The sequence below is a fragment of the Muscardinus avellanarius genome, assembly GCF_963383645.1.
Source record: "Muscardinus avellanarius genome assembly, chromosome: 4".
Classification (NCBI taxonomy): Eukaryota; Metazoa; Chordata; class Mammalia; order Rodentia; family Gliridae; genus Muscardinus; species Muscardinus avellanarius.
Genome location: NC_137789.1, coordinates 128,795,440 through 128,814,761, shown reverse-complemented (window position 1 = coordinate 128,814,761; position 19,322 = coordinate 128,795,440). Strand labels below are relative to the sequence as shown.

The window sequence follows — 19,322 nt, the reverse complement described above, 5'->3', positions numbered from 1 at the left end:
CTGTTTCAAAAATATACAATAGGTCTGGGAGTGTAGCCCAAAGGTAGAAGGGCTTCCAGGAACCCCAGTACCACCAAAAAAAAAAAAAAAAAAAAAATTCTTGGTAGCATTTTGGCATCACCTAGGAGTATGTGACTCAGCCACGTGTCCGTATTTCAAGGGATTAACTGTATGAGCACATAAATTCCCTTGCAAAACTCTTTGGCCTTTTTACTCTAGAAAATTCTCCTACCAAAAGGGTAGACTGGGTATGGAATTTGGGTCTGCTCTCCCCACATGCCTTTCTTAGTAAATGGGAAGGAGGGAGAGAGAGATTCTTAAAGAAGATGGCTGGACCAGTTCCTGAGATTCTTCTTTTAGCCAGCTCAACTTCCCAGCACAGGACTCAGGACTCTCATTTCTTCTAGACAAAGTCAATATTATTTTTTTTTATAAAGCAAAAATCATGAAACACTGATGGCAGGTCTTTGAGACCAAACAAGCACAAAGTACAAAGGAGAAATAGGGCAGGTGGAAGACTCTCTCAAAAGAGATAATGTCTGTCAGGCAGTTCTTGAGGCAGAGAAGGAGGTATTTCTTTAATTCCTCCCAAGGAATTGCTTCAGCAAAAGCCAAGGAAGTTTCATGTTGGCCAAGATGGACCCCGGCAAGCACTGCTGTGTGGAGGAAAGTTCTCCCTGGGAAAGTTGTGGGTTTTTTTTTTTTTCCCACTTCAGCCAATGGATTTCAGCTGCTCCTGCTATTCCATTTCTGACCAAAAATATGCAGGCTTTTTGAAGAAGCACACGGATAGGATGATCCCTGCAGCTAGGATCATAGAGAAGAGGACCATGAGGAAGACGTAGGTAGAGTGGGAGAAAGATGGGTAGGTCGGCTGCTCAGCTGGGATCATGTTGGTCAGGTTCAGCATGTAGCCCAAAGTCCACCCCACACTGCTGCCCTTGACCTGCAAACAGAGGGGAAGATCTGTTGTTTACAGTCCCAGGAGATGATCTTTCGTGCCATCCCATCCATACACTGCACAACTGACAGGTGGAGACCACCCCTGTAGTTTTCTAAAGGGGCTAAACTTATACTCCCTAGGGGAATATGATTGCAGGGAGAATAGGAGCAAGTGTTTTTTAAAAGTTTGGAGCCTTGTTACTATATTTCCAAATTTCAGAAAGGAATTTGGTGAATGAATGCCCAATTCTATTTTCTAGCCCCAAAAGAACTTTAATAGACCTTTGGAACTTAATATTCTTGTTTGTATGAATGTGGAGGGTAGGGAAGAGGGATGGGGGTGGCAGGAAGTAGGCAAAAGGATGACAGAGTAAGAATTGTCTCTGGCCTTTTACGTATTTGTCAGGCCAAGAAACTCATCTGTACAAAACCAGGGCTTCTATATGATTCACTTAGGGAAAAGCTTTGAAATAATCTAAGCAAATCAATCTTACTTTATGGAGGTCAGTGGACCATGCATGTGCATTGGAAAGGATGCTTATTAAAGACAAAACAGGTTCTGACCCTTCCATCTTCATAGGAATAATTTCCAGTCACCTCTGAACTTATTGGCATATAGGTGATCTTGAAATAATAAATTTGGAAATGTTTTTTATTACTTGAGTTCTGCATGGTCACAGTAGAAAAACTAGGAAGTACAGATAATGCTACTAGCGTCTTTGTGGCTTCTGTTGCTCTTTGATTCATGTTTTGTTTTGCTTGAAATCACTATTTAAAAAGGGGATAATCCGGGTGTGGTGGTGCACGCTTATAATCCCGGCTCTTGGGAGGCGGAGACAGGAGGATGGCGCTGGTTCGGAGCCAGCCTCGCTGGGTTAAGAGACCCTGTTTCCAAATAAAAAAAATACAAAATAGGTCTGGGAGTGTATCCCGGAGGTAATAGGGCTTCCAGGAACCCCAGTGCCACAAAAAAAGGGAGGGGGAAATAAAACGTTTATTTCCATTAGCAGAAAAAAAAAAAAAAACTCAGGGGAACCCTGCCCTTGATATTTTTCATCCAGCACGCAGATGATGTAAATTTTCTCTCCTCGATACCTGCAGGTGGCGCTGTGGTGAAGCACAACAGTGAGCTTGCGTCTTCAGTGCTCACACTAAGCTTGGCTTCTAAGCCAAGTCCCCATTCACAGCCACTTAGCCCCTCTCTTCACACAGAGCTTTGGGATTGGTGAACCTTGAAGGAACAACCAATAAGGCTTTCAATTCTTATAAGAAACCATGATAACCCGTCTCTGGCTTGTGGAAGGGGCTTTGGGGAGGGACCTTTTTGAAGTCAGCACATGGAATCATTATGGCTGCTGAAATGCTGTTATATTACTTTAATATCCTATTTTTGTTTTATGAGAAACAGTCACTATTCAGTGTGTAACGAGGTATAACTGAGAATGCAGGTAGCTCTCCTTAGCACTCATAGCCGGTTGATTTTTCCAGCAAGGATTGCCTCACATGCCACCTTGGATTTTGAATGGTAAAACCTGGCATCAGGCCAAAACTTAAGTCAGGTTGACCACCACATTTCTTTCTTTCTTTCTTTCTTTCTTTCTTTCTTTCTTTCTTTCTTTCTTTCTTTCTTTCTTTCTTTCTTTCTTGTGGCACTGTGTTCCTGGAAACCCTTCTACCTCTGGGCTACACTCCCAGACTATATATCTATATATCTATATATCTATATCTATATCTATATCTATATATATATATATATATATATACACTTTTTTTTAAATTTGGAAACAGGGTCTCTTAAGCCAGCAAGGCTGGCTTCGAACCTGTGCAATCCTCCTGTATCCGCCTTCCAAGCGCAGGGATTACAAGCATGCGCCACCACGCCTGCTCATTTTCTTTCTTTCTTTCTTTCTTTCTTTCTTTCTTTCTTTCTTTCTTTCTTTCTTTTTTGTGGTACTGGGGATGGAACTCAGGGGCTTTCTAAATCCGGGCTACACTCCCAGACCTATTTTATATTTTATTTGGAAACAGGTCTCACTAAGTTCCTGAGAGCCTCACTAAGTAGCTGAGGATGGTTTTGAAACTGCACAATCCTCCTGTCTCAGCCTCCCAAGTATGGGGATTACAAGTGTGTGCCATCACACCTGGCAACCACCACATTTTCAAGCTCAAAGCTGCTTTAGTCACAAACATCCAACCTCCCCACAACCCAACAAACACCCAAATTACCTTATCAAAAATGTGAATGGTATCCCAGGACCTTTCTGTGAAATGATAGCCTTGCTGAAGGAGAGCGAGGATGTAGATACCAGAGAAGCAGTATTCACTCAGGTACTTCTCTTTTACTTCAGGAAAAGATGCCTTTACCTAGAAGTGGAGTGAAGGAAATATCATACTTGTCTGACAGGCACCTCCCCTTAGACCTCTGTTTTTTATTATTATTACTAGACCTAATGAAAGAAGCAAAAGCCCCAGGTGACCCGGGCCTAAGGCTGTTGCTCTCAGAGGCTCTGGGGAGGGTGGGTGTTGGGTTTTAGTTTGGGGTCCTCTAAAAAAGCTTTTTCTACATAAAATCTATGCAATATTAATAGGTGCTCCAGGAAAAAAAGTAGTTCCCATGATCTAGTAGGTTTAGAAACAGTTCATTTTAGTATGGTTTTGTCCCCTAAACGTGGAATTTTGTAATCACATTAGCATATTAAAAGCTGTGAAAATATTGCATAAAATAAATCCATTAATTTTTGTTTAACCAATTTCCCATATGCTCTTGATCAGTCTTGGGCTCAGAGCCTCTATAAGAATCTTAAAATAATGTTCACAAAAGCCTCACCACACTGCTTGGTCCCTGGACTGAGAACATCAGTGTCCCCCAGGAGCTTGTTCATTCTAGAACTATCAACTCGAAATCTGCATTTTAATATGATTCTCGGGTAATTCACATACACTGTAAAGTTTGAGAAATGCAGCTCGGCTTCTTTAAGAAGCATTCTGTTAATGCTGCGGAAAGTGCCCAAGCCTTGCTTTCTGCTCTGTCCTTCCCTAACCTCTCCTTTTATTGATGCACTGATGTAACTCTATGGCATAGTGAGGTTCAGAGTGACAAACACATACATGCATTCACATTTGCTGTGCTTCCTCCAGTTCCCACCCTGCTCCCTCCATAGGCCATCTTTGCATCAGTACAAATAACTTCCTGTATGAACAAAGGATTATTCAAATAGTTTCTATCATCAGATCTCCCCTTTCTCCTCTGCCCTGTCCCCACTTCCTTTGGATTCTCCTCCCCCATTCCACTAGTGTCTCCCCTCATTTATCCGAGATCCTCTTTCTTTCCCAGTTTCTCCCTAGCTCCCATATTAGTGAAAACACGGCCTTTCACTTTCTGTGGCTGGCTAATCTCACTAAGCACAGTATTCTCCAGTTCCATCCATTTTCCTACAAATGACATGATTGTGTTCTTTTTTTATGGCTAAGTAGAATTGTAGCTTAGTCCCTGGGCATCAGCGTCCTCTGGAAGCCTGTTCATTGCAAGCTAACTCAAGATCTGCATTTTTTTTTTTTTTTTTTTTTTGGTGGTGGTACTGGGGTTCCTGGAAGCCCTTCTACCTCCGGGCTACACTCCCAGACCTATTTTTACATTTTTATTTGGAAACAGGGTCTCCTAAGCCAGCACGCGTGGCTGGCTTCGAACCTGCACGATCCTCCTGTCTCTGCCTCCCAAGCGTGGAGATTACAAGCGTGCGCCACCACCACCACGCCCGGCAAGATCTGCATTTTAATAGGATTCTCAGGTAACTTATGTGTATGGTAAAGTTTGAGAAATGCAGCTCCAGAACATACTTTAAGAAGCATTTTGCTAATGATTGTGGGAGGTGTTCAAGTCTTACCTTTTGTCTTCTGTCATTCCCCTTAACCTCTCTTTTTTTAAACATCTAGGTAATGCACAGTAGTTGTCTTGCTGAGACCTTTGTGTGTTGGGTCACTCTACTTTCTACTGGAGATGTGGAGAGCTGCCCACCCTCCACTCCTTGCCTGTGCCCATCCTAGCTGTTGTGAATACACAGAGCTACCCATGGCCTGCTCTGTTCCTCTCCTGCCCTTAATTAGAGGGTGACAGGCCGGACATCTGTATCTCAGCCCACAGTTCTTTGCTGCCCTATTCCTCGGATGGACATTCCCTCCTGGCCACAAGGGGCAGAGAGAGAACTAACATTAAACATTTATCACATGCCAGGTGTGGAGGTGCTTGTAATCCCGGCGCTTGGGAGGCTGAGCCAGGAGGATCGCACAGGTTCGAAGCCAGCCTCAGCTACTTGGTGAGGCTCTCAGCAACTTAGTGAGACCCTGTTTTCAAATAAAATACAAAATAGGTCTGGGAGTATAGCCCAGAGGTAGAAAGCCTCTGGTTTCAACTCCCAGTACCAAAAAAAAAAAATTATTACATGCTCAGAATTCTGTGAAATGTTTATATAGTGACTCCCCACTATGCCTTTCCAAGATTTCTTACCTCTTCTAAAGACTATGCCATCTGTAAGCCCTACCTTTTAGCTGGGGTCTCAAAGGATGCAGAAAAAACTTCCTGTAAGATTCAGTATCTCTTTCCACAAGTTAGGCATAGAAGGGACGGTCCCCAACATAATAAAGGCTAGATAAGACAGACCCACAACCGACATAATACTGAACAGGGAAGGCTGAAAGAATTTCCTCTTAAAATTCGGAACAAAACAAGGATGTCCATTTTCACCACATATTCAACATAGTATTGGAAGTCTTAGCAAGAGCAACTAGGCAAGAGAAAGAAATAAATGGCATTCAAATTAAGAAAAAGTCAAACTGTGCATGTTCGCAGATGGCATGATTTTATACATAGAAAACCCTAAATACCCCATCAAAAAATTAGTAAATTAACATGATACCAAATCAACATACATAAATAGTAGCATTTTATACACCAATAGTAAACTTGCTTAAGAGAAATCAAGAGAGCAATCCTATTTGTAAGAGCTGTAAAAATAATAAAATATATAGAAATTTTTTTTATGGTGCTGGGGATTAAACCCAGGAGCATTCTACCCCCAAGCTACACCCCCAGCCTGATTTTTTATTTTGAAACAGGGTCTCACTAAGTTGTAGAGGGCCTCACTAAGTTAAGTAGCTGAGGCTGGCCACGAACCCGAATCCTTCATCTCAGCTTCATCTCAGTACTGGGATTACAAGTGTGTGCCATCACACCCAGCTGTATAGAAATAAATTTAACCACAGAAGAAAAAGATCTCCACAAATAAAATTATAAAACACTGATGAAAAAAAATTCAAGAAGAATACACACACATACACACACAAATGGAAAGGCACTCTACATTCATGGATTGGAAGAATTAGTATTGTTAAAGTGATCATACTACCTAAAGCAAGCTACTGATGGCAATGCAGTCCCCATCCAAATGCCAATGGGATTCTTTACAGACACAGAAGAAGTCCTAAAATTGATATGGAACCCCACCACACACACACATACACTAGTCAAGGGGATACTGAGAAAAACAAAACACTAACTACAAAACTAAAGCTGAAGGCTTCACCCCTGACCTGAAAAAGCCCTCCACGCAGCTACGGTGCTGTACTGGAGACACACATGCAGAAGAATGGAATGAAATTTCTACCTCTCACCACGTATAAAAACCAACCCAATGGGTCAAAGATCTTATGTTTGGTCTGAAACTATGAAATTACAGGGATAGGCAAAGGGGAATACTCGAAGACATTAGTGTAGAAAAAAAATTGAATAGGACTCCAAAAGCATAGGCAATAAAAGTAAAAACAAAACAACAGACAAGTGGGATTATATCAAAGAAGCATTTGCACAGCCGAGGAGACCTTCCAAATGGAAAAACACAAACTATCATCTGGTAAGTTATTAATATCCAGAATATGTAGGAATTCAAACAGCAAAATCATCATCATCATCACTATCACCGTATCATCCAACTAAAACGGGGGTAAATGATCTGAATCCTTAGTAGAAGACATACAGTTCACCAACATGTATATGAAAAATGCTCAGTATTTCTCATCAGGGAAATGCAAATCAAAACCACAGTGAGATATCATTCACTCCAGTTAGAAAGAGACAGAAATAACAAGTGATGGTGAGGATGCAGAGAAAGGAGACCTCTTCTATACTGTTGGTAGGAATGTAAATTAGTACAGCCATTATGGAAAACAGTATGGAGATTTCTTTAAAAATTAAAAACACTAAAAAAGAACAAATAATTCAATCAAAATGGGCAAGTGAACTAAATAGACACTTTATGAAAGAAGAAATTCAAATGGCCAATAAATGCATGAAAAAATGCTCAACATCACTGGCAATCAGAGAGCTGCAAATCAAAACTACCCTGAGATTTCACCTAACTCCAACTAGAATGGCAATCATTCAAAACACAAACAACAACAGATGCTGGGGAGGATGCGGAGAAGTGGGAACTCTAAGACATTGTTGGTGGGATTGCATATTAGTGCAACCACTTTAGAAAACAATATGAAGGATCCTCAGAAGAATGGGAACAAACTTACCATATGATTCAGCATTACCACTTCTGGGTATCTACCCAAAAGAAAGGAAACCAAACTACCAAATTAATGCATGTGTATCTATGTTCATAGCTACACAATTCACCATAGCTAAACTGTGGAACCAGCCAAGATGTCCATCAACAAATAGATGGATTACAAAACTGTGGGATATGTATGCAACGAAATTTTACTCAGCTATAAAAAAACACAATGACATCAATTTTCAAGGAAATAGGGGGAAATGGAGGACATTAGACTAAGTGAGATTAAGTCACAAAAAATAAGAAATCAGATGCTTCTCCTAACATGTGAAAGCTAAGGAGAAATGGGTCATAGGAGTAACTCTAGGTGAAAAAGGAGATCCTATAGAGGAGCAAATGAGGCAACCCAACTGAGGGAATGGGAATGGGAAAGAGGGAAACTTTCTAAAGCACATCATGTACTTAAACAAACATATGGATATCAACCACTAAGCCAAGCATGGGAAGGAGAGTTGGGGAGGGAATGGGGTGGGGATTGGGTGGGGGCTGGCTGGGTGATGTGTGCAGGTTATGTCTACCCAAGGTTTTTTAAATCCCATTATGATGCATGACTACAATGCACCAATAAAATTTAAAAAAATTAAAAATAAATATCAGATGATCCAGCAATCTGACTACTGGGTATATATCCAGAAGAAATGGAATCATTACATCCAAGAGATACCTACAGTACTCACATGCTTACTGCAGCACTGTTCACAGTAATCAAGATATGGAATCAACCAAAGCATCCCTCGACTGATAAAGAGGATGTGGTATTTATACACAAAGGAATATTACTCAACCATTAAAAGAATGAGATCCTGTCATTTACTGCAACATGGGTGAAACTTCAGGACACTATGTGAAATGAAATAAGCCAGGAAATGAAAAACAAATACTACATGTTCTCAATCATTTATGGAATTAAAAAAAAAAACCATCTCATAAAATAAGTCTGCAATAATGGTCACTAGAGGCTAGGAATTAGGGTGAACAGAAGAAGTGTCATGAGGAGCACTAGAACACAATTGTATAGGAGGAATTATTCTGGCTTCCCATAGCCTGGAAGTAAGCATATTGACTTATGGTACATTGCAGAATAGCTAGGTAAAAGGAGTGTAAAGTTTCCTAATACATAGAAATGATTAATAGCTGAAGAAATTGGGAAATGTTACCCTAATTTGGTCACTAAACATTGCATGCATGTATCAGATTATCACACTATACCCCACACATATGTACAAATAAAATATGTCAATAAGAAAGTCTTAATGCCTAACTAGGCACACAAAACAAAAACACAGTGTTTCACTACCTGACGCCTCTTAGCATGACTATTAGCAAAAAGACAAAAGAGCCGGGCGTGGTGGTGCACTGCTTGTAATCCATGTGCTTGGGAGGCGGAGACAGGAGGATCGCGCAGGTTCGAAGCCTGCCTCGCTGGCTTATGAGACTCTGTTTCCAAATAAAAATATAAAAAAATAGGTGTCTGGGAGGGTAGCCCGGAGGTATAAGGGTTTCTAGAAACCCCAACATCACCAAAAAAAAAAAAAAAAAAAGAAGGCCAGGAAGGTAGCTCAGAGACAGAATACTTGCCTAGGGTACATAAGGCCCTGGGTTTGAGTCCCAGCACTGCAAAGAAAAAAGGAAAGAAGAAAGGAAAACAAAAAAGGAATGAAAAAGAAGAGACAAAGACAAAAGATAACAAATATTAGCAAGAATATTAAAAAAAAGGGCCCCTTGCACATCGGTGGTAGGAATATAAATTAGCAAAAACCATGTGTAAAACAGTATAGAGGTTCTTCAAAAAATTTTAAAAAAAGAAGTACTTTATGATCCAGCAATTCCACTAGTGGATGTATATCTAAAGGAAATGAAATCAGTATGTCAAAGAGATACTTTGCACTCCCAGTTTTACTGTAGCACTATTCACAATAGCCAAGATAGGGAATCAACCTTAATACCCATCAATGGATGAATGGATCAAAATGGAATACTAGTCAGCCATAATGAGGTATGACATGCTGTCATTTGGGACAACGTGGATGACCTGGAGGACCTTAAAGTTTATGTTAAGTTAAATAAAACAGATGCAAAACGACAAGTCCTCCATGATCTCACTTGTGTGTGGAACATAAAATGTTGATCTCATAGCTGAGACAAGGCATAGTGGTTATCAAGTTGGGGGAGATGGTGAGGGAGGGAGAGGGAGAAGCTGGTAAGTGGGTATAATGTAACAGGTAGGAGGCATAAGTTCTGGTGTTCTGTTGAACAGTAGGGTGACTACAGTTAAAATAATGTAGTGTATATTTCAAACAAGCTAGGAAGGAGAAGCTTTAATGTTCTTACCACAAACAGATGATATGTTTAAAGTGATAGACATCTTCATTATCCTAATTTTATCAATATACAATGTATACACATGTCATACTATCACTTTATACCCCTTTAAATGTAAAGTTATTATGTATCAATAAAAAACAATAAAACAATATTTTTGTGGTACTGAGAATTGAACCCAGAGGTATTTTCCTCCAAGCAACACCCCCAGACTGATTTTATTTATTTGGAAACAGGGTCTCGCTAGGTTGATGAGTGTCTTACTACTTGCTGAGGCTGTCCTTGAACCTGTAATCCTCCTGTCTCAGCCTCCCAAGTGCTAGGATTTCAGGCATGCACTACCATGCCTGGCTTTAAAACTTAATATTTAAAAACTTTTAAAAAAAATAAGAAGACTGCCCAGAGGCTTCTGGGATAGCCTTTCCTTTTCTATAAAAAGGAAACTATGCATCTGTTTCTACCCTTCTTCTGACCTTGAACAGAGAGGCCACAGCAGCCATCGTACATCTATGAAGAAACAGACAACAGAATCGAAGAAGCAGTGGCTGGGGCGGAGATGACTAGTAACATCAGGCCAGCGGCTACCAGTCAGACCTCATAGTAGCTGAGAAATTCAAGACCTTACTTAGGCCAGTTTGTGTCAAGACATCAGGGAACGTTGGCAGGTTGGCTCCGAGTCTGCACCTGGGTTCTCTCAGCACCAGCTGGTCTTGGTCCCACCAGCAGGCGGAGAGGGGCAGACTCCCTCTGCACACTGGCGAGTTCACAGCAGACTGAGGGAACTGTTCCTTCACTTACCACGCTCCAAGGCAGAGAGCAGAACTCTTTCATTTTCCTCATCATCTCTTGCTGTGAGAAGACTTTGCTTTCTAATGTCAAATTTAAAAAATTCATCACAAAGTAGAAAGCTGAAAATGCCTGCAAGAGAGAGTTACAGTTTCAGGCTGTGAACAACACTCAGGAACATTGGCTTGGTCCCTCTGGGGGCTCAGCTTTGGCTCAGGGAGGAGCAGAGATACCCTCTACCAGGCACTTCCCGCTGCAAACAAGCCATATGATTCAGTTCTACCCCCAAAATATCCAATGGCAATTTCTTAAAAGATGATTTTTTAAAAATTCTTATACATACATATCTAACAAAAAGTAATAATTGTGTGCATATTAATCCTTTGTTGTTATTTTGTCCTAGGGATCGAACCTATTTCCAAATTATTCCCCCCACCCCTTTTATTTTTTTTATTTATTTATTTTTTGCGGGTCTGGGGATGGAACCGAGAGGTTTTTGATCTCCGAGCTATATCCCCTGCCCAACTTTTAAATTCTTTCTTTCTTTATTTTTGGAACAGGGTCTCACTGAGTTGCGGAGGGCCTCGCTAAGTAGCTGAGGCTGTCCGCAAATCACTATCTTCCGGTCTCAGCCTCCCGAATGCTGGGATTACAAGTGTGTGCCATCACACCTGGCTTCACCCCTTTTATTTTGAAATAAGGTCTCACTAAGTTGCTGACGCTGGCATTGAACTTGTGATCCCCTGTCTCAGCCTACCAACTATAGATGTGTGCCAATACTAATCCTTTTTAATATTTTTTTTCTCGCTTTATCTTGGTGGTGGGGGCTTGATTTCTCCTCCACATCTACTCTAAGTAGTAGTCTGGTAATGTAGTCAACATTCCACTTTTATCAGGTTTCCAGGGAACATAATCAGAAAGTTAACCCATTGCCAGGTTTGTTCATAAAGGAATGAAAAGGGCTTTGTTAAATTGTTTTCCAAAGGTCCAATCAAGACATACTGACTGTACTTTAAAGTACAAAATAAATGAAGCATTTGTAGTTGCAGAAGCAGCAGAAACAGACATTACAGTTTGTATCAAGATCCTGCCCCAAAGTGACCACCTGACATGCCCCCACTCCCTTCACATGTGAGTGACCATCCTCATAGTAGCTCGCTCCCTAACGTGACCAGTCCACTTATGTTATGGGTGTTAGGTTGTACTTCAGAGGCAGTAGTGCCCATATCAGGTCCATCTGTCTCTGGCATGTGTCTGAATGTGCCTTGCACACCCTCTACATAGAGGCAGTCCCTGGCACCTGTGGAAGTATGCACTCCCAGTTCTGCCTTGCTTAGGCTCCTGGTTTGACTTGAATTTCTGTTTTCTACATCATTTTTGGTAAATGTTTTGGTACATCTCAAAGGATTAAGATGTCTTTTTTTTTTTTTGCAGTACTAGATATGGAATACAGGGGCATTTTATCTGCAAGCTATACCCCTAGCCCTATTTTTTATTCTTTATTTGAAACAGGTCTCGCTGAATTGTAAAGGGTCTCATTAAGTAATTGAGGCTGTCTGCAGACCGAGATCCTCCTGTCTCAGCCTCCCAAATGTTGGGATTACAAGCGTGCACCACCATGCCTGGCTAAGATGTTGTTTAAAGTGCATACAAAACATTTCTGTACACTTCCACATACTCATTTTTTTTTCTTGTGAGATCCTTAGCATTTAGCAACAGATTTTCAGAAGAGTCTGAATGGTTGGATTATTGAAGATGTGATGCTAAGTCCAACAAACAGTCACAAATGTGTCGATGTTGTGTGACTCCACTCATCATGGCTCCCAGCACAGTCAAATGTATTCAGAAAGTAGGATGGTAGCAGCAGGAGCAGCTGAAGGGGATAAGGAGGGGAGCTGGTGTTTTGCATGGTGTGTGCAGAGCTTCAGTTTGGGAAGGAGATGGGTAGTGCAAATGATTGCAGAGCCATGCATAAGCACTTAATGCCACCTAATTGTGCATATAAATTAGTTAAAATTGTAAATTTTGCATTATGTATGTTTTATCACACACACAGCAAAAATAAAAGAAAAAAATGACTGGTCTGGACGTCCTCAGTATTTTGCGTCTAGTCCCTGCCTCGGCTGTGCAGGTTATGATTTTACTCCTCTCACAAAACAGAATCAAGTATGCAACATGCAATAACATAATAATGCCATTATATAAGAACAAACAATAAAGACCGTATTTATTACAAACACCTGAACCAAATTTAGAACAAGGTTTTGAATTGCTTCTCCTTTTTATATCTTCCAATATCCTCCGATAATTATGCATTTTTATATTTTCCTTTCAAAAACACAAAACCCTAGCAAAGTATGAACACAGACCATTTCCCTGTAGTCGCAGTAAAGATCAGGTCAGAGAGTCAAGAGCAAATCTTGCTGGGCAAACTGGAGATGTGGAGAAAGGTTTATCTATCTTTCTTGGGTGACTGTGCCCCAGAATAACGTCACTAATTCCTCTTCCCATGCTCAGGGATCAACTCATTTATATTATTAATTTGTTTTTTCATTCCATCTACTTGCCAACCTTCATTCAAAGCCTCATGTGTCATGGTCTAAGTGGTAGTTTTCCTTTCTGTATATATTCTTCAGAAATTCACCAGATATTAAGGCAATATTGGTGGCCCTACACTGGGTCAATATTTAGATGGCCTCTGAAGTCCCCTGGAAGGTTCTCTTCTACGATGGATTATTGCTTATATGAACATAGGTTGGAATTCAACCAAGAAAAAGAAAATATCTATAGGATGGGATAGGATAAGTAGGCTTAGGGCATTTTTTTCCTTTTTAATGCATTTTGTATAATGAAAAAAATAGCCATAAGCTAATTTAGAATTTTTCACTTTTTAATCCAAAGAAGTATACTAAATGACAAAAAACATTTTCTTCTTTTAGTATTTCAGAAAGAAACACGTGAAAATCAGATGGTTGAAGGGCACATTATCAAGTTTCTTTTCATAGCAATATGATTTTAAAGGACTGTAGGGGGAAAAAATCCTGATCCTACTCTAAGGGTAGGGCTTTGGGGACTCAAGCTATCTGACATTTTTTGCCAGGAGGGAACCAAAGGCACTTCTTGAGGGAAAGGCTGACTCGTTTCTAAGAATTCCTGAGTTTGCCCTCAGATACAGATGTGATGCCTACCACTGAGGTGTAAGTCTGTGATCAGCTCCTTCATTTCCATACTAGGATTCAACCTTACTTTATAATTCTTTGCTTGGTTCCTATAACATGTGAGTTGACATTTAAGCAGTAACTCAGGATGGAAACATTCTGGACCATCTTCAGAGTTCCTAGCTTCAAAAGGTCAGCTCCTCATCTTCTTTCAATTACAAGCTTAAAGATTTAATATTATAGCAGGCAATTTGAAGAATGCTTATTTCTTCTGCATTCCAGCTACTCTGAATTATTTTCTTCCATCAGTTTGGATAAAAAAAAAACCCTGTATTTCCTTGGTACACTGCAGAATTACCATTGCTGGGTTGGCTCTTTCTTCTCCCCCCCCCCCTTCTGTACTCAGGATTGAACCCAGGGATATTCTACCTTTGAGCTATACCCGAAGCCCTTTTTATTTTTCATTTTTAAACAGGGCCTCTTTAAGTTGTTGAGGCTGGTTTAGAACCAGCAATTCTCCCATCCCATCCTCCCAAATACTGGGATTGCAGGTGTGCACCATCACACCCAGCAAGTTGGCTTTTTAATATTATTGAGTTAAAGTTACTACAAATCGAGCATCCCTAATCCAAAACCCAAAACACTCTGAAATCTGAAACTCCTTGGTTCACAGTGCTAGAGTTTGATATTGAACATCCCCCAAAGGTTTATGTGGTAAAAGCCTGGTCCCCAGGTAGTGCTCCTGGGAGGTGGTAGGGCTCAGTGGAGGCCATTAGGTCACTGCAGGTGTGCCCTCAAAGGGCACTGCCAGACCCTCGTCCCTTTCTCTCTCTTTGGCTTCCTGCGCACGAGGAGAGTAGTTTTGCTTTGCCGTGTACTCCATCCATCTGCCTCACCACAGGCCCAAAGCAATGGAGCCAGTCTATCACGACCTAAAAACTCTAAAACTGTGAGCCAAATAAACCCTTTCCATCCATAAATTTATTATCTCATGTATTTTGTTATAGTAGAGGGAAGATAATACACAGAACATTTTAGAATTCAGATTTTTGACTTAGGGATATGAGCTCTGTAAAGTCTATGCAAACATTCAAAATTTTAAAAAATCCTCAGAAATGTGCAATACTTCCAGTCCCAAGCATTTTGGATAATGGATGCTCAATATGTATAAGAAATTACAGTTAAAAAGTATGATCAAAGACATTGTCTAATAAAATATCTTATGAAATATCCTTGGGATTCAATTCTAAGAGTAACTTGGCTTTGCCCTAGGACCTAGTATGCCGGATATAATGAAAATAGGGATCTAATTATGCTTTATTTTCTTCATTGGCTTCTAGAAAGCTTAGACCTAAATACACACCCATGTATACAATTGATCCTTGAGCAATACAAGTTTGAACTACACTGAGTCACTTATAAGCAGATCTGGAGAGGGGTTAGACAATTTGAAAAAGCTCACAAACTATATAGTCTAGAAATACTCAAATAAGAAGAAAGTATATCATAAATGTCTAAAATTTATGTAGATAAGTTGGGTACGGTACACATGCCTAAAGTCCCAGTATTTGGGAGGCTGAGACATTGAGGATGGCAGGTTTGCAGTCAGCTTCAGCAACTGAGTGAGGCTCTCCACAACGTAGACTCTATTTCCAAATAAAAAATAAAATAGAGCTGGGGGTGTAGCTCAGAGATAGAATGCCCCTAGGTTCCACCCCCCAGAACCACAAACACAAAAAATAATAATTTGCTACCATAAAGTATAGGTAACTCTACTATAAAAATGAACTTTTTATACTCTTTTATGGGTGCGTTATAGTCTTGCATCATAATATAAATCACAGAGATAGTGACACACATGCACACAGCCCTTGATGGGCTTTCCCTCGGCTCCTTCCCCATCCTCCCCTTCCTCATATAAGGTATTGAGGTTGACATTGGTATTCTCACTTATGTACCTAATGTCAATGGAAGTTATTCCTTCATTGATCCTCCCTCTCTCCCCTCCTTTTCACCTGACCACCTCCCTGGCTCCACTGAAATTTCTCTTCCATTATCTGGAGTCCCTCTGGTATCCTAATTACTCCCCAGCTTGAGCATATTAGAGAAAACATATAGTCCTTCACCTTTTGTGACTGGCTAACTTCACTTAACTTAATGTTCTCCAGGTCCATCCATTTTCCTGGAAATGACATAATTTTGTTCTTCTTTATTGTTGAGTAGAATTCTATTGTGTGTATATCTCACAATTTTGTAATCCAATCATCTGTTGATGGACACCTAGGTTGGTTCCATAATTTGGCTATTGTGAATTGAACATGGATATGCATACATTACTGTAATTCTCTGATTTCAGTCTCTTTGGAAAGATACCTAGGAGTGGCATAGCTGGAAAAAATAAAAATTTAACAAAATGTATGCACACTAACACTTTCTGATTGTACATGATATAATTTACAATCAAGAGGTATAATCAAATGTAAAGATGTAGTATTAAATCATAACTGTGTAAAATTAAGATATAGTACAGTAATAATTTCATAGTAACCTCCTGTAATTATTGTGGATGAGCTCAAGTGCTACAAATGCCTCGTTAAAATACTATGTGACACTGTTCATCTCCACAACAGCATCTTGTTGATCCAGTAAATAGCATTTTGCAGCTAAAAAAAAAAGTGTTCTCTTGTGGTTCTCACAGATTTTCCACGATATGTAATATATGTGACATACAAAATGTGTTAGCCAACTGTTCATATTGTCAGTAAGGTTTCTGATCAATACCAGGCTATTATTAGCTGTTAACTTTTCGGGGTGTCAAAACTCTGGTCAGCAGGAGGAGCAGAGAGGACCTCAGAGAGCCCTGTGCAGCCACAGCCGCCCCTTTACCCTCGCCACCTCGTGAGCAGTGAGGCCAAGATCGAGTAATGGCTGCTGGGCACCCCTCAGAGCTATCAACACTGAGCCCAGCACCGTGGACAGTGATGAAGGGAGTGTGGCCCAGATGGCCTTACATGGGTGATGGCTATCAACAGAGACACAATGATCATCCCAATGAAAGCTTGGGGAAGAATGAGAACAAAAAACAAATATGCTTTCGCCGGGCGTGGTGGTGCACGCTTGTAATCTCTGAGCTTGGGAGGTGGAGACAGGAGGATCGCGTAGGTTCGAAGCCAGCCTTTCTGGCTTAAGAGACCCTGTTTCCAAATAAAAATATAAAAAATAGGTCTGGGAGTGAAGCCTGGGGGTAGAAGGGCTTCCAGGAATCCCAGTACCACAAAAAAAGCCAAACAAACAAAAAACAAAAACAAATATGCTTTCAACAGAAATGACAAGAAATGTGTTATTGTATACAGTCTGCCACAAAGAACAACCACCCCAAGATGTACCTTAACAGTGTAGGAGATAGACTGTAGACCTTCATGTTGGTGAAAGAGAAAAGGGAGAAAATTTTACAGGTCCTGGTAGAGTTCCAGCTCAAGGCCATAACTATGCACTGGAACATAACCATTACAGACACTCTCTCCGCCACACAGTTACCAAACCAAATTCCCAGAATAGTGAGAGTGGAGAAGAGAATGAAGGAGGGATTGGAAAGTGCTCCCGAAGCCCAGGCCCCACAATGCCAGTCCTATGTCAGATACAGGTTCACTACCTGTGGAGACCCTATGGATGGTCACCGTCATCTGCGCTCTCTTGTGTGGAGGAGTGATGGAGACTATCGCAGGAGAACAAGGTAGACCAGCAAGACAGAATGTAGACTGGGTCTATAGATCGTGTGTTTTAGCCAGCTTCCTTGTCACTGTGACCAAAATGCCGAAAACAACTTAGAGGAGGAAAGGCTTATTAAGGCTCATGTTTTCAGTCCATAGGGCAGGCTCAAAAGCATAAATGGTGTTGGTGACAAGGTGTGTAGGGTGCATGGAAGAACCTTAATCTCTTGTCATGGAGGTGGGAAACAGAGAGAGCGGGGACAGGAGATGAGGGACATATATAGTCCCCAAGGCCACACCCCCAGGGACTCACCTCACCCAGCCACACACTACCTGCCTATGTTACCACCCAATAAATACATTCCAACTGTTAATCAATTATCCATTGATGAAATTAGAACCTTTGTGATTCAATTATTTCATCTCTAAACATTTTGCAGTGCTAATACATGTACTTTTCCAGGGAACATTCTATACCTAAATCATGGCACCATGATTCTGTAAGGATCCCTCCTTGCCAAAGACAGCCAGAGGACAGCAAGGAAGAGGATATAGATAACCAAGGTGATGAGAACCCAGGTCTGAAGCCACCCACCTTAAGGCTGGTACCGCCTCGACTTCGGTCACCAACAGAGACACTGAGAAAACCCTAAACCCACAAGAAGTCAAGAAAAAAAAAAAAACAACCAGCTAGTCCACCAGCTGGAACTTCGTCTCCCCTGAGGCTGACTGTTGTTTTATCATCTCTACCCTCGCCCAATCATCCAACAAGAAATGAGTATAATAAAGTCCCAGCGATAAAAAATGAACTAAAAGTTGGAGCTGAGGACCATAAGTGCTTGCTTTTTGTCTGCTGACTAGAAAACCAGAACTGTTAGCATTATCTATGTAGCATGGAGATCTTACTATTTTTACCTAAAGACAACTCTTTTGGGTAGCAATAAATGTGGATTTTTCTCAATATACCTCTAAAGACTTTTAAAATTGTTTCATATCTGGTCAAAATAAGATTCTTAAGAACCTCATTTTTAATTTGTAATAAAAGTTTACAACTTGGGTTTAAAAAAATACAAGCACCTGTTAAAAAAGGTCTTTAAAAATTATACATGGAGCCGGGTGTGGTGGCGCATGCTTGTAATCCCCGCGCTTGGATCGCGCAGGTTCAAAGCCCCTCACTTGCTTAAGAGACCCTGTTTCCAAATAAAAATATAAAATAGGTCTGGGAGTGTAGCCCAGAGGTAGAAGGGTTCCATCCCCAGTACCACACACACAAAAAATTATACACGGGAATTAGACTACAAGGGGTAGGATCAGGGCCTCTAACGTCTGTGTTCTTCAAACGCCAACTGTATGTGTGTGTGAGTGTGTGTGTGTGTATGTGTGTGTGTGTATATAAACAAATATATTTTAATATTCTTTAGTTCTCATTCCCTATTGTATTTTTCCTTTCTTGTTTATATGAATGGCATAATGTGATCTTAAAAAATATTTCCCAAATTACCTCATAAGTAATTCTCAACAGATGTTCCTTCTTTGTTGGTGTTTCTATTTTGACATTCTACATTAGATTTGGTCTAGCAACCAGGACCAGAGGGTAGCCAGACACAGCAATGGCAGTTTTACTATTATATTTACAGGTCAAGAATTCGAGGCTGGGCTTGGGTGGCACTTGCCTGTAAACCCAGTACATAGGAGGCCGAGACAGGAGGATGGCATGTTTACAGCCAGCCCTAGCAATTTAGCAAGGCCCTCCACAACTTAGTGAGACCCTGTTTCCAAGTAGAAAAATA

The 19,322-nt window shown here is 40.7% G+C and overlaps 1 protein-coding gene across 1 annotated transcript in view; it reads right to left on the bottom strand.

The window, feature by feature from the left end:
- ENTPD1 (ectonucleoside triphosphate diphosphohydrolase 1) overlaps positions 1 to 19,322 on the bottom strand; it is a gene marked incomplete at both ends in the record, with an annotated part of 61,415 nt that overhangs the window by 15,091 nt on the left and 27,002 nt on the right. Inside the window, 3 exons of the mRNA XM_080694841.1 lie at positions 756 to 946; positions 3,169 to 3,306; positions 10,677 to 10,796. Of these exons, the coding sequence (XP_080550967.1) occupies positions 756 to 946; positions 3,169 to 3,306; positions 10,677 to 10,796 (449 nt within the window). The remainder of the gene's footprint in view (positions 1 to 755; positions 947 to 3,168; positions 3,307 to 10,676; positions 10,797 to 19,322) is intronic.